At 42.5% G+C, this 12,621-nt stretch overlaps 1 protein-coding gene across 1 annotated transcript in view; it reads right to left on the bottom strand.

Moving 5' to 3' along the window:
- Window positions 1–2,645: 2,645 nt before the first annotated feature.
- The window catches only part of ANO9 (anoctamin 9), a 71,421-nt gene continuing 61,445 nt past the window's right edge, over window positions 2,646–12,621 (bottom strand). The window contains exons 21-24 of the mRNA XM_084828694.1: window positions 12,346–12,462; window positions 9,916–10,009; window positions 8,346–8,458; window positions 2,646–5,120 (exon numbers count right to left, since the gene is read on the bottom strand). Of these exons, the coding sequence (XP_084684820.1) occupies window positions 5,093–5,120; window positions 8,346–8,458; window positions 9,916–10,009; window positions 12,346–12,462 (352 nt within the window). The 3' untranslated portion in view covers window positions 2,646–5,092. The remainder of the gene's footprint in view (window positions 5,121–8,345; window positions 8,459–9,915; window positions 10,010–12,345; window positions 12,463–12,621) is intronic.

Raw genomic sequence — 12,621 nt, 5'->3', positions numbered from 1 at the left:
CTTTCCCTAGCATCAGCATCTTCTCCAGGGTATCCTGTCTTCTCATGATGTGGCCAAAGTACTTCAGTTTTGCCTTTAATATCATTCCCTCAAGTGAGCAGTCTGGCTCTATTTCCTGGAGGATGGACTGGTTTGATCTTCTTGCAGTCCAAGGCACTCTCAGAATTTTCCTCCAGCACCACAGTTCAAAAGCATCTATCTTCCTTCGCTCAGCCTTCCTTATGGTCCAGCTCTCACAGCCATAGGTTACTACGGGGAATACCATTGCTTTAACTAGGCGGACCTTTGTTGTCAGTGTGATGTCTCTGTTCTTCACTATTTTATCAAGATTTGTCATTGCTGTCCTCCCAAGAAGTAAACGTCTTCTGATTTCCTGGCCGCAGTCAGCGTCTGCAGTAATCTTTGCGCCTAGAAAGACAAAGTCTGTCACTGCCTCCATGTTTTCTCCCTCTATTTGCCAGTTATCAATCAAGCTGGTTGCCATAATCTTGGTTTTTTTTAGGTTTAACTGCAACCCAGCTTTTGCACTTTCTTCTTTCACCTTCATCAGAAGGTTCCTCAGCTCCTCCTTGTTTTCAGCCATCAAAGTGGTATCATCTGCATATCTGAGATTAATGTTTCTTCCAGCGATTTTAACTCCAGCCTTGGCTTCCTCAAGCCCAGCACGTCGCATGATGTGTTCTGCGTACAGGTTGAATAGGTAGGGTGAGAGTATACAACCCTGCCGTACTCCTTTCCCGATCTTAAACCAGTCCATTGTTCCGTGGTCTGTTCTTACCGTTGCTACTTGGTCGTTATATGGATTCCTCAGGAGGCAGACAAGATGACTTGGTATCCCCATACCACCAAGTACTTGCCACAATTTGTTATGATCCACACAGTCAAAGGCTTTAGAACAGTCAATAAAACAGAAATAGATGCCCATTCCATTTCCCTCCTCTTCGAGGTTGCCTTTGTGATCTTGGAGAGGCAGCCAGCATGGTTCTCTCCGCACCGGCGGGCCGGGGGAAAGGGAAGGGGACCTCAGACTCCTGGGTCCAAGGTCAGAGCTCTGTCTCTAGCCTTGGATCCAGGAATCCAAATAATCCTATGTGCCCCCCACCGACTCTGTCTATGGGCCATCAGATTGCTCCCTTAGACATTTTCTCAAGATCCATCTCTTCACACAGGCCTTCCTTGAGGAGTAACCAAGCCATAGTCTGTAGCACACAGTAAAGTGTGTAGTTTTACTGCTGAAGAACATTTTTATTATTTTGTTGTTTTATTGTTGTTTTGATGGTATTATATTTTATATTCACCACTTTGATACCTCTGTGGAAAGCAGTATATAAATTTGAGTAATATGGTTAGGAAGGATAAAATCAGCAAAATTTTTAGAGAAATAGCAGTCATTCATTATGTTCTTGAATAGAAGTGAACTTTAAAAAAAAGGCGTCGCAGAAGTTATACAGAGAATTTGAGTTGTCAGTATTGCTCAGAGGGGAAAAAGACTTCAAGTTTTGCATACTCTCACAAAAATGAACATAAGAAGCTGCCTTATACCAAGTCAGACTATCGGTCCATCTAGCCCAGTATTGTCAGCAATGACCCACAGCAATGGTTCTCCAGGGTTTCAGGTGGAAGCCCTACCTGGAGATGCTGGGGATCAAACTTGGGACCTCCTATATGCAAAGCGAGAGCTCTGCCACTAATCTATAAACCCTCTTCAAGACCTTGGATGCAAATTGAAAACCATCTCTGCTTCCCCAGGTTTCCATTGGAGGACATATCAAATTCAGTTTAGAGACTATGATTTTGGATTTCCCCAAAAATAAAACAACAAAAACCAAGGCATGCTTTCCTGCTTCAGAATCCCAAATCTTAAAGAACGAACAAAACAGAACTCATTCTCTCCCAAAAGAGATTAACAATATTGTGATTAGCTACTAATCAGAACAATAATCGATTACATTATACAGCTTTCTTCAACCTGGCACCCCCTCTAGGCTGGGGGATGCTGGGAGCTGTAGTCTAACACATCTGGAGAGCAGCAGGTTCTGATACATCCCATCTCTCTGAGGTCAGGCTTTACCTTCAACACTGGCACCTGCATTCACTTTTCCCTTTGCAAACTGAACACCCTAAACTACACCCCATCTCTTTGGCCCCCGGTCGGTGCCTACCATCCCATCATGGCTAGATGCCATGGCAGAGAGTTCTTTCCTTCCTTTCAGTTACAGAGTTTGGTAACTACAGAGGGGGCTGCCCAGTGTTGCTAGTGACTAACAGCACCGGCGGCGGGGGGAGGGAATAAGAGTAAAATGGAACTTCACAGGAAACCTCTAGTGCACACATGTAAACTCTGAGAGAAATGGCAACCGTGTAATGGGGAAAGAGCGAGAGAAAAATATCTCAGGGTGTAGTGTCCTACTTCCCAGTAGCACTGCTTATGGCAGGTGTGGGGAACCCGTGGCCCTCCAATCTCCATCAGCCCCAGGCAGCATGACCAACAGTCAGGGATGACGGAAATTGTAGTCCAGCAGCACCTGGAGGGCCACAGGTTCCCCACCCTTGACTTATGGTCACTGCAAAATTGCTGTATCCTCTCTCCAAATACAGGATTCCTGTGAGCAATATCCCAACTAAAATAATGCCAGTCACTCTTTATGCTTAAAAGTTGTATTTTCTTTTTTAAAAGTTTATTGTATAAAATTTTATTTAATAAAATTATACATTGCAGAGAATGTCAGAATAATTGTGTGTTTTCTTTAAAAGTACAACTCTAAACAGGATGAGAAGCACAAGATCAGAAAGCCCAAGGAATTATGAATTAAAGCTTCCTGTTCAAATAATCCAGAGCGCCAAAATCTCTGATCTTCATATTGCTTTAAGACACAATTCTAAAAAGGAGATTCCCTGAGCAAAATACTTCTAGGATTAAGACATTACACAGCTTTGTGGACATACTTAGCTTGAATCTATCCTATTGGATTTCAGTGAATGTACTTGGGATTGCTGACCATGCTTAACTTCAAATGAAATTTTGAAATTGCAAAAGCAAAAAAAAAGAAAAAGACACCGGGGGCAGGGGGGACCATAGGTGCCTAACTTCTATTGTAAATCCATGGGTATTAGTCAGCTAAAGGTCATTTTGCCTTTTGCATGATAGTTTGAGTCAAAAGTCTCAATTTCAAAAATGACTTCAGGAGCCAGAAAGTATAATTGTGATAACTGAAATCAACAGTTAAATTCCATAACAGAAAGTCAGGATTTTGCTCAGGGTAAAAATAATATAGAGGTACCATTTAGCATAAGCTGCACCTTTACAACTTATGATTTGGTTCTGATGCAAGTAACTTAACAATACATATAAGATCTGGAAAAATTTGAATACAGTGAAAAATGACAGAATTTCAATGTCGGGATGATAAAAGTTACATATCAACTTCAACATTAATTCAGTTGGTCTGCTCGATCCATGCAATACAAGGTGAATTGACACAAATAATTGGAACTTACATCTAAAAGATAACTTGAAGTCTTAACATTTACTGCTTATTTTTCTTACTGTGTTGTTTCTCAGCATTATTAGATACTTGATTGGAAGGGAAGCACAAGGGGGTGTTTTACACAAAATGGTTTATATAAAGGAACAAAGAACAGTGAAACACAGAGTCTTTGTGTCTTTAATGGTTGTACAGAATAGTGAATTTCAGCCGGTGCAGCTTTTGTCACACTTCTAGCACCATGATGCAACAAACTGCGCTAGCTAAAATTCCCTCTTATTTACAGTCATTAGTTACTAGCACCCTTATGCTTTTCTACATCCCAGGTTTATGTAAACACACAATTCTATGATCAGCCAGCTTCTCTGGGATGAGTGAATTAATGATGGTGCCGTATTGACCTTGTAAACATCTACACAACTTCTGGACTGGGCAGAAATTCTGTGTATATATTGGGTTCTAACTGGGTTCTAACAGCATCACAAATATAGAATCCAAGGATAATTTTTATACTGATCAAGTTTGTGTGTGGATGCATCTATACAGATAAAAATTATATGTGAAAACGTCAGGTGAGGCTACACACACACACACACACTCGCTACCTTTGAGGAACTTTACTTGTAGCTTGAATGACAGCATCTACCCCAGTGGTTCATTAGAATGACAAAAATGTTTACAGTATAAACAAGACCTTAAAGAGCTTTTTAGATCTGAATTGAGCCTCCCATCTTTTAGTAAGGTAGGCAGTTAATTGGACTCATTTCATAAACTGACACAGACCAGAAACCTGTCTCTATATCAAATGGCATGTCATTAAAAACATCAAGGAGGTTGATCCAAAAAGCACAAATGTAGCATATGCATGTGTTATTTGAAGAGTTTCCCTATCAACTCTGGGTTTAAAAAGCAGTTTGGGGGCTTTGTTGGGATTACTGCCCAGAAGCAAAGTCTAAAAATAAACTTTAAGTGCACAGTGTACATGCACCTCTGGATTATGCCCAAGGAATCCACATTATACAAACAATATATTTCTATCCAAATCAAGGAACATTATCAAAGAAGAAAAATGAAAATGAGATATTGATGTACCCCTATGAACTGAGAGTCTTAGTTAAGAAATTTCCTATTGGCTTATGAGCCATGTTTGTGATACATGAAAGTTTGAGACAGCCATGTGTGACTTTTGTGGATGTTAAATGCCAGATGTGTCGTGGTGTCAGCATTTGTCAGCTCTAAGATCCTGCCTGCTACTACTTATAGTAGAAGAGCAGGGAAATTTTGGCAAAACCAAAATACATTTAGGCTTTCAGCAATGTGTTATTTGACTGTGTAAACACTCCCGCTTTTGCCTCATAGCATTATTTTCATCAACTAGTTTCACTTCTCCTGGGAAGACTGAAATAATCAAAGCAATCGTATCATGCAAAGCTATCTTTGCATTATTCCATTTCATTGAAGAGGAAAAGTCCAAGAACAATATAAGTAATAGATCAAGCTAGGCCTGCAGATTTCAGCTGGCATCTTCAAAACCTGTAGCACCACTCTGCTAGGCACTTGGTTCTAGGATTTCTTCTCTTGATCCCAACACCCTGCTCAGCATTTCACTATACTTCTGTGGAGTCATCCATTTCTCTAAAATATATAGAAACAGCTCTCATAATTTCAATTGCATGCCACAACATTTTAATAGCATCTGATCCTAAAAGCCATGGTGAATCTAATTCATTAGTGCCTAGATGGGAAACCACTGAGAACCCTTTATATACCACTCTTAGCTTTTTAAAAGAAAAATGGATTCAAGAATATTTAAACTGATATAAAAGAGAATGGAATCATCTAAGTTAGGGCTTCAAGATAAAATTCACTGATCACTTGGCGAAGGGACATGATTTTACCAAATGATACATCAAGGATTTACATGTTCTTTCAACAAAAATGTTCTCACAGGTTACTCCCAAGAGACAAATTGTGATGTGGGCATGCTATATGCCAATGTTTGTGTTACATACAGAAGTCACTGTCAGCTGAAGACCTATTTGGGCATTCACTTGACAGGATTAACTGTCAAGTTGAATGGGAGAGTGGGGCTGTGCCCACTAGCCCAGCCCCTCCCCCGGTATGTATATTGGGGAGTAATGTCTACAGAGAGGAGCCTGCTGTATGCGCATTTGGAACCCTGAGTGTTCCATATCATGGGGGGGGGAGCTTAAGCAGGTACAGCAGGCTGCCCTCTACAGATGCCCCCTGCCCCATGTGTGGACAGGAGTTATCTGCATAACTCTTAATTACTTTAAGATCTTGGTTTATTACAACAGTGACAAGTGGTATTTGTCTTGTGCCAGTGTCAACCATAGTGGTGGCAGCATGGAAGAAATAGTCTTCTGCCATAACATCTGTTGTGTGCTGTGCACTTCAGCTGTTCCAGCTGTCTCTGTACATTTATCTAACCTTCCTGTGACCACAATGATGAGTTTGACAATTTGCAGAAAAACAGTAACTCATTTGCTTTGATTTGGGGATTACTACTTTCACAACTAATGTCTGAAGCTGGCATATCTGGGCACCTACTGAGGCCCATGCTTCCACAAGAGCACCCTGCTGTTGTTCCTTCTCAGTGTTGCTTGCTGGTCCTCCCTTTCCCTCTACTGAGTGACAACAGCAAGAAGAAAGGGAAGGAAGAGCTGCCATCCATTGCTCATTTGTACTCTCCTGCCAGCTCTCTCCCTGGTGAATGAGCTAAGCAGGTAACAGTGATGAGGAGAAGAAACAGCAACAGCCAATGGCAATGAGGAGGAAGTAGTCCCACTGAGGGTATACTTATTTATTTTATTTAAAATATGTATAGGCCACCATTAAGGGTAAAAGACTCTTTCAAGGCCATTTCCAACTGCTAATATTAACACCATTCACAATAATACAAATAAACTTCCAAACAAAATTAACCATTAATAAGAACCAATTAAAAAAAAACTAAATCAGCCCAATAAAAGACAAAAGAATAATAATAAATATTTAAATATTTGCAGCTAAAACCATTTCAGTTTGGCAGCCCATAAAACTCATATTAAGAAAAAGCTGGAAAAAAACAAATGTGTCTTTAGGGTTTTTCCAAAGGCCTGTAAGGACAAGACCTGAAGCACTCCAATGGTACTGTGTTCCCCAGCTGTGGAGCCAACACCACACCAAGAGGGAACACCCTCTTGGCTGAGAAAACCCTCTACCTTGTGCTCACAAGCTTGGTGGTTCTCATGGGTGGTCATCTGAGTAGGGCTTCGTCAGCTGATCTCAAGGATGCTGGCAGGATAATATAGGTGAAAGTGGTCCCTCAAATAACTTGGTTCCAAACCACTTCAGGCTTCAAAGATTAAGCACTTTAAATTTGGCTTAGAAACACACCAGTAACCAGTGCAGCTGGTGTGGTTTAGGTGTCACTACTTCCTCACCACCACTCACATGGCCACATTTTGCACCAGGTTAAGCTTCTAGGCTGTCTTTGAAGGCAGTCCCACATAGACAGCATTATGTAGACCAGCCTGGACATCACTAGGGCCAGGGTAACTGAGGCAAGGTCTGTCCTCTAAAAAGCACACCTGGGCACTGCAGCCACCTGACCTTCCTCAGTTATCATAGAGTCCAAGAGGACTCCTAAACTGAGCACTTGGTTGTTCAGGATGAATGCAACTTCATCCAAGACTTGTTGTAAATCTCCATCCAGAGTAGTTGGTTTCTCTAGGCACAATACGTTCATCTTGTCTGGATTAAATCTCAGCTATTTCTGTCCTATAGCCAGGTCTGAAACTGGATTGGAATAATCAATATCATCCAACACTGCCTGGAGTTGAGAGACCCACCATATGCTCCATACCTTGCCCAAGAATGGCAAATTTGGAGCTGGGCAGTAGTTACCCAAAACCATAGGATCTAACCTCGGTTTCTTCAACAAAGGCTTCACCACTGCTTCCTTCAAAGTCATTGGAACTTCACCATCCCTCAAGGAGACACTGCCCGCCCATGAGGTACTAATACCCAGTCCAGTTCAAGCTGATTTCACAAGTCAGGAAGGGCAATGGTCTAAAGAACTAGTGGTAGCATGGGTCTAAAGAGCAAGTGGTAGGTTTCAATCCTCCAAGCAGTTTGTCCACATCCTCAGGTTACACAAGCTGAAAGTTATCCATAACAACATGACTAAAAAGTGCACTCCAGCTCCGTCAAAACAATGGCATCAAAGTGACCTTATCCACAAAATGTTCAACACATTAGTCGAGCAGCCTTTCAAAGGTTCATGCTGTTGTATTCCAGTGCCTACACCTAGGAGGCCTTTAACTACCTGACAAAGCTCTGCTGGATACTGAGAAGAAGCACTGAAGGAGGAGAAGACTTCTTTCCTGTCATTATTTCTACAGAAGAAGACAGAAGGTGGATTCTTACCTGTGTTTGATCATATTCATCATATTGTTGGAGGCACCCAAAACCTGGGAAGGCACTGATGCCTTCAAGCGCCTAGTCACAGCCTGAGATACCAGAGGCTCTGCCTTGTTCCACTTTGTTTGGAACTGTTTCAGTTTGTCTCATTTGCCAATGCGTCAGGTATGCTTCACTCACTGGCAGGCCAGAACCAGTGAGGAAACCCTGGATTCTTTGCTGGTTACAATTAATAATGCTCTGCTTGAGAAGGGCAGAATTTTAGATGGCCTCAAGTTGATAAATAGTCAGTGTAAAGAAGGAGAGAAAAATTAGCTTCAACAGCACATATAAGCTTGGAAGAGACCACAGTTCCCTTTATTGTCAACCTGCAGTCCAACCGTCTGTTGCATTGTTTCTCAACAGGATTATACTTAATAAAAATCAAACACCCACCTGAGTCTTTTCAGCAGACTTTCACGTTTTTCTCTCAGATTCCCATTCTTAACTGTCCTGGGGACATCAGGTACAAACCAGGCTGCAATCAGTTTGATGCACAGAGCCACATGCTGCAAAGGGCCAATGGGTGGATCAGAATTTGTTCCTCACAGAAAACAGGTTGCAATCACCATCTTCTAGACCAAGGATGGCAATTCGTGCTTCTCTAGATCTTTTGACATACAACTCCCATCAACCCTCACCATTGGCTATGCTGGCTTGACCCAATGGAAGCTGTGGGCCAAAACAGCTGGAGGGCTGCATTGCCCACCCATCTAGGCAATGACCAACAGCAGTCAATGTAATCTACTCCTCTTAATGAGTTTACAAGGTCCTTTGGACACTCAACTGTTTCATTACTGTTTTATTTGAACCCATGTTGCTTACTACATTAAGCAACATGGGTCCAAATCAAGTTCTTACTACAATTCATCTAAATGTTTCCTTTGGCTGTGAAAGGTCTGGACTGGAAGCATTATAAGCCCACTATTGTGCTGTGTCCAGAGGCAAGCTGACATCATGCCCCCATTATAATGCAACACAGGCCTTCTGTTTAGTCCTTAGCCAAGACTAAGTATGGTTGCCCTTTGCTAATTGGCAAAAGGGTTCTGTTCCTGGCCTCTGAGAACAGGCTGAACACCAGTGAAGGCTGGTGGCTCCAGTTTTGGAGGGGTAGCGGCCCCATTCCGGGTTTTAGTTAGAATTTAGTTAGAACTCTAAAGGTGCTATCCAAGGTGCTGAGCCCATTTTGGGGATAGGTTTAAGGACCTTGGATAGCACCTTTAGAGCTCTGGCTGGTTTAACTAAAACCAGAATGGAATCGCTGCCCCTCCGAAATGGGAGCCACCAGCCTCCGCTGCTGAATACACAATTCCATTTTCAAAGCTAAGCAGGTCTGGCCTGTACAATACCAGAATGGCGGACAGCATGGGAACCCCATTTGTATACACATCCTGGGCTCTGTGGGCCAAGAATGCAAAGGTTACAAGTAATAGTTTAACAGTTTTGCAAAACAGAAGGTGTTGGCGGGCCAGTTCCTCTTGCCATGTAGCTGTGCTCCAGTTGCCATGCCATTCTGCCTGCTGCAGTGCAAAATCCCAGCTGCTGGCAGGGTTATCTTCTCCTGCTATGGAGGTGTTAAAGGAACAGTAGATGTTTGTTTGTAGATCTCATTTCTTCTCATGTATACCAGAAAGGCATCAGTTAAAACATTTATATTGGCCCTACTGATGTCCAGGCCTTCAACCAACTTCTGTTTACGCTGGTGCATCTGAAAGGTTTTCCTGAGTACATTTCTAACAATAATGAGAAGTGTGAGGATATCATGGCCACACTTTGCTTAAAGAGACCTAAGATGCTGTCAGTGCAATATGACACGTTGCAGTAAGCATGTGACCAGTAAGCATGTGATCAGGCAGTACCCATAAGGAGCTTTGTTTCGTCACTTCTACATTTTGGTTCAGCTGAAATGAACCTGCTAAGACTCGGTCCTCTAAAGGAGACCTAGTCCACTGCTTTACCAACTTACTTCAAACAAGATAAGGAAGGCAAGGCGTGCTGCAAGAACATGCCAAAACTGGATAGAATAACCGTAGTCATCACTGTTCCTGTAATCTCGGTACCTGCAGGAAATGGTAGCGCAACACATAAATGCTGCAGCACTGCCTGGTCCAAACTTCTATTACTTTATATTTTTACTGTTGTTTCAATAACAGGGTGTTTGCTGCAAAAGATTAACACGGTTATTCTCTGGATGTGGTTTTAATGTTTGCTTTTAGTATTGTTCATTTGTTACTGTAATTGTGGTTTTTCAACATTTGTAATCCACTTTTCTAAATAGAAAAGTGGGATAAAAATAAAATAATTACTGTGCACTTTTCAGAGGCTAATAATGGAGATGGGAAAATAATAATCAGTACAGTTTAATCATCATCCACTACCGAGAGAGTACTGTTCTCTTTACCAGATTAAAAATTCAGACAGTAGGGTTTCTGTTACTGGGCTAATGGAAGCCCTTAAACTATGGGTGCTTCCAGATAAGGCTTTTATTGCACCATCGCCTTGCCCCATTCACAGAATGTTCTCAGGAGCCTAGGAGTAGTCTTCTACTCATAACCCTTCTGTGTTTTCCCATCACTTTCTTGCATCTTTTTTCTTACTGGGGAAAATCCATTAAGGAAGATAAGATGGAATAGCTTAACAATGCTGTTTGATGGTTAGTGCTAGGACCCTTCCTGTCAGGAAGCACCGTACATACAGCTGAATTCCTTTTTCAAGAAGAGCAGACATGCTGTCCCTCTTTGTCCCTCCTCCTAGAAAATTCTAAGCCTGCCTTTTGTGGATGTGCAGTTTGCATCCACAAAGAGGAGCAGAAGAATTACTCATCAGTGGATGAGCAAGGCTCCAATCTGTCACTTGAAATGGAGTTCTTCCTAACCAGCCTGGTGTAAGATGGCTGGGGAGGCCTCCATTTCAAATGGCTGGCTGGAGCCCTCACTACACATGAGTGAGTAGATCTGCTGGCAGGGAGCTCTTCCCAGCTAGTAGGTTCAGTGTTCCTGTTGTCTGTTCAGACACTGCAAGGAATACTGCAGGAAAGCAATGGTCCTCTTTAAAGAGGCTCTCACTTTCCTGCAACCACACCTGGAACTGGAACAGGTGTTGAATGGGGTACAGCTACCCTTGAAAGACTGGGTCATTTTAGCCTCCCAGCTGTCCATGGAGGCTCAGGTATCAGCTGTGAGCCAGATAGCACTGTACCAACTCCATCTGATACGGCGGCTGCGCCCCTACCTTCCCGACCATCTGCTCCCATCGGTAGTACATGCCCTGGTCTCCTCTCGTTCAGACTACTGTAATGCGCTCTGCATCTGGTTACCCTTGGAGACGGTTCAGAAGCTGCAGCTGGTGCAGAACGTGGCGGCTCACCTGATTAAAGGCAGCCGCTGGCATGATCACATCATTCCAGTGCTGAAGGAGTTGCACTGGCTACCAGTTGTTTTCTGGGCCAAATTCAAGGTGTTGGTTTTGACCTTTAAAACCCTATATGGTTCAGGCCCAGCCTATCTCAATGAGCATCTCCAGCAACACCAGACAGGTCACTCAACAAGATCAGCCTCAGATGGCCTTCTCTCTGTCCCATCAGCCAGGACAGCTAGGCTGGTGAGGACGAGGGAGAGGGCCTTCTCTGTGGTGGCCCCCACTCTGTGGAACTTCCTCCCTAGGGAACTCTGCCATGCCCACTCTTTAATGAGCTTCCACCACGCATTGAAAACGTGGTTGTTCAGGCAGGCATTTGGGGTAGGTTAGGGTAATTTTAGAAATATGACGTTTTAATGTGTAATTTTATTGTTTTAAACTGTTTGTATTGTTGTACATTGCCCAGAGTGGCCGGGTGACTGGCCAGATGGGCGATTGAGAAATTTAATAAATAAATAGAACAGTCAATAGCAACTCCATTCATGATTTGGTTCAGACAACATTTTCCACTATGTATCTTGGGAAAATATCTGATGCAAACACATCTTTAGGTGAACTATAACCAATACTGTCCTCCACCAACATAAACCTACATAAAGAGTTGACTTAAAAGAAAGTAAGTGCTTTTTGGCATTCTGGGATAAGTCCTTGGTTTCTTCCATAAAAATGTGGATCTGCCACTTACCTTCACATTTGCAGTGTGCTCAGTGAAAAGAGCATTATCTCTAGAGTAGCACATTATCAGGTGGAGTTCCCCCTCACTAGGCTGTTTAAAGAACACATGCTAGGATTCATGAAATTATTATATAAATATATAAATGGGAAAAAAACCCTGCTCAACCACTGTAATGCTGACCAGGTAACACATGCTTTATTGAAGGAAAGGAGGCTTGCACCAATAAATTGCTTAATGGATCGGGCTATGAGGTTTCCATGTTGAAGCAGAGGGTTGGAAACAACATCATGCATTTGTTAATACCTGCAGTGTGTTATGTTATCCCCCGTGTGGTTGTGAAGTTCTACAAGACCCTTGTAGTTCTCAAAGTCCTGGACATTGAACACGGAAAGACTGTGGTTGATATAACCTGTCAAACAGCTACATGCAACAAAAATTGTAACAATCAGTTCGGGTGCAATATGGTCCCAGTCAAATTATGCAGGTTATAAGACTCTGGCAAGAAAAGAACAATTTTCAGCGATCTGAAAATTTTGGGCGCTGGCCATTTGCTTTTCAACTTATGATAGAACTTATTTG

The sequence above is a fragment of the Heloderma suspectum genome, chromosome 1 (assembly GCF_057233095.1).
Source record: "Heloderma suspectum isolate Gila_16-S chromosome 1, 16-S_ref, whole genome shotgun sequence".
Taxonomy (NCBI): Eukaryota; Metazoa; Chordata; class Lepidosauria; order Squamata; family Helodermatidae; genus Heloderma; species Heloderma suspectum.
The sequence above is the reverse complement of the archived record's forward strand: the minus strand, read 5'-3'. Positions and strand labels throughout refer to the sequence as shown.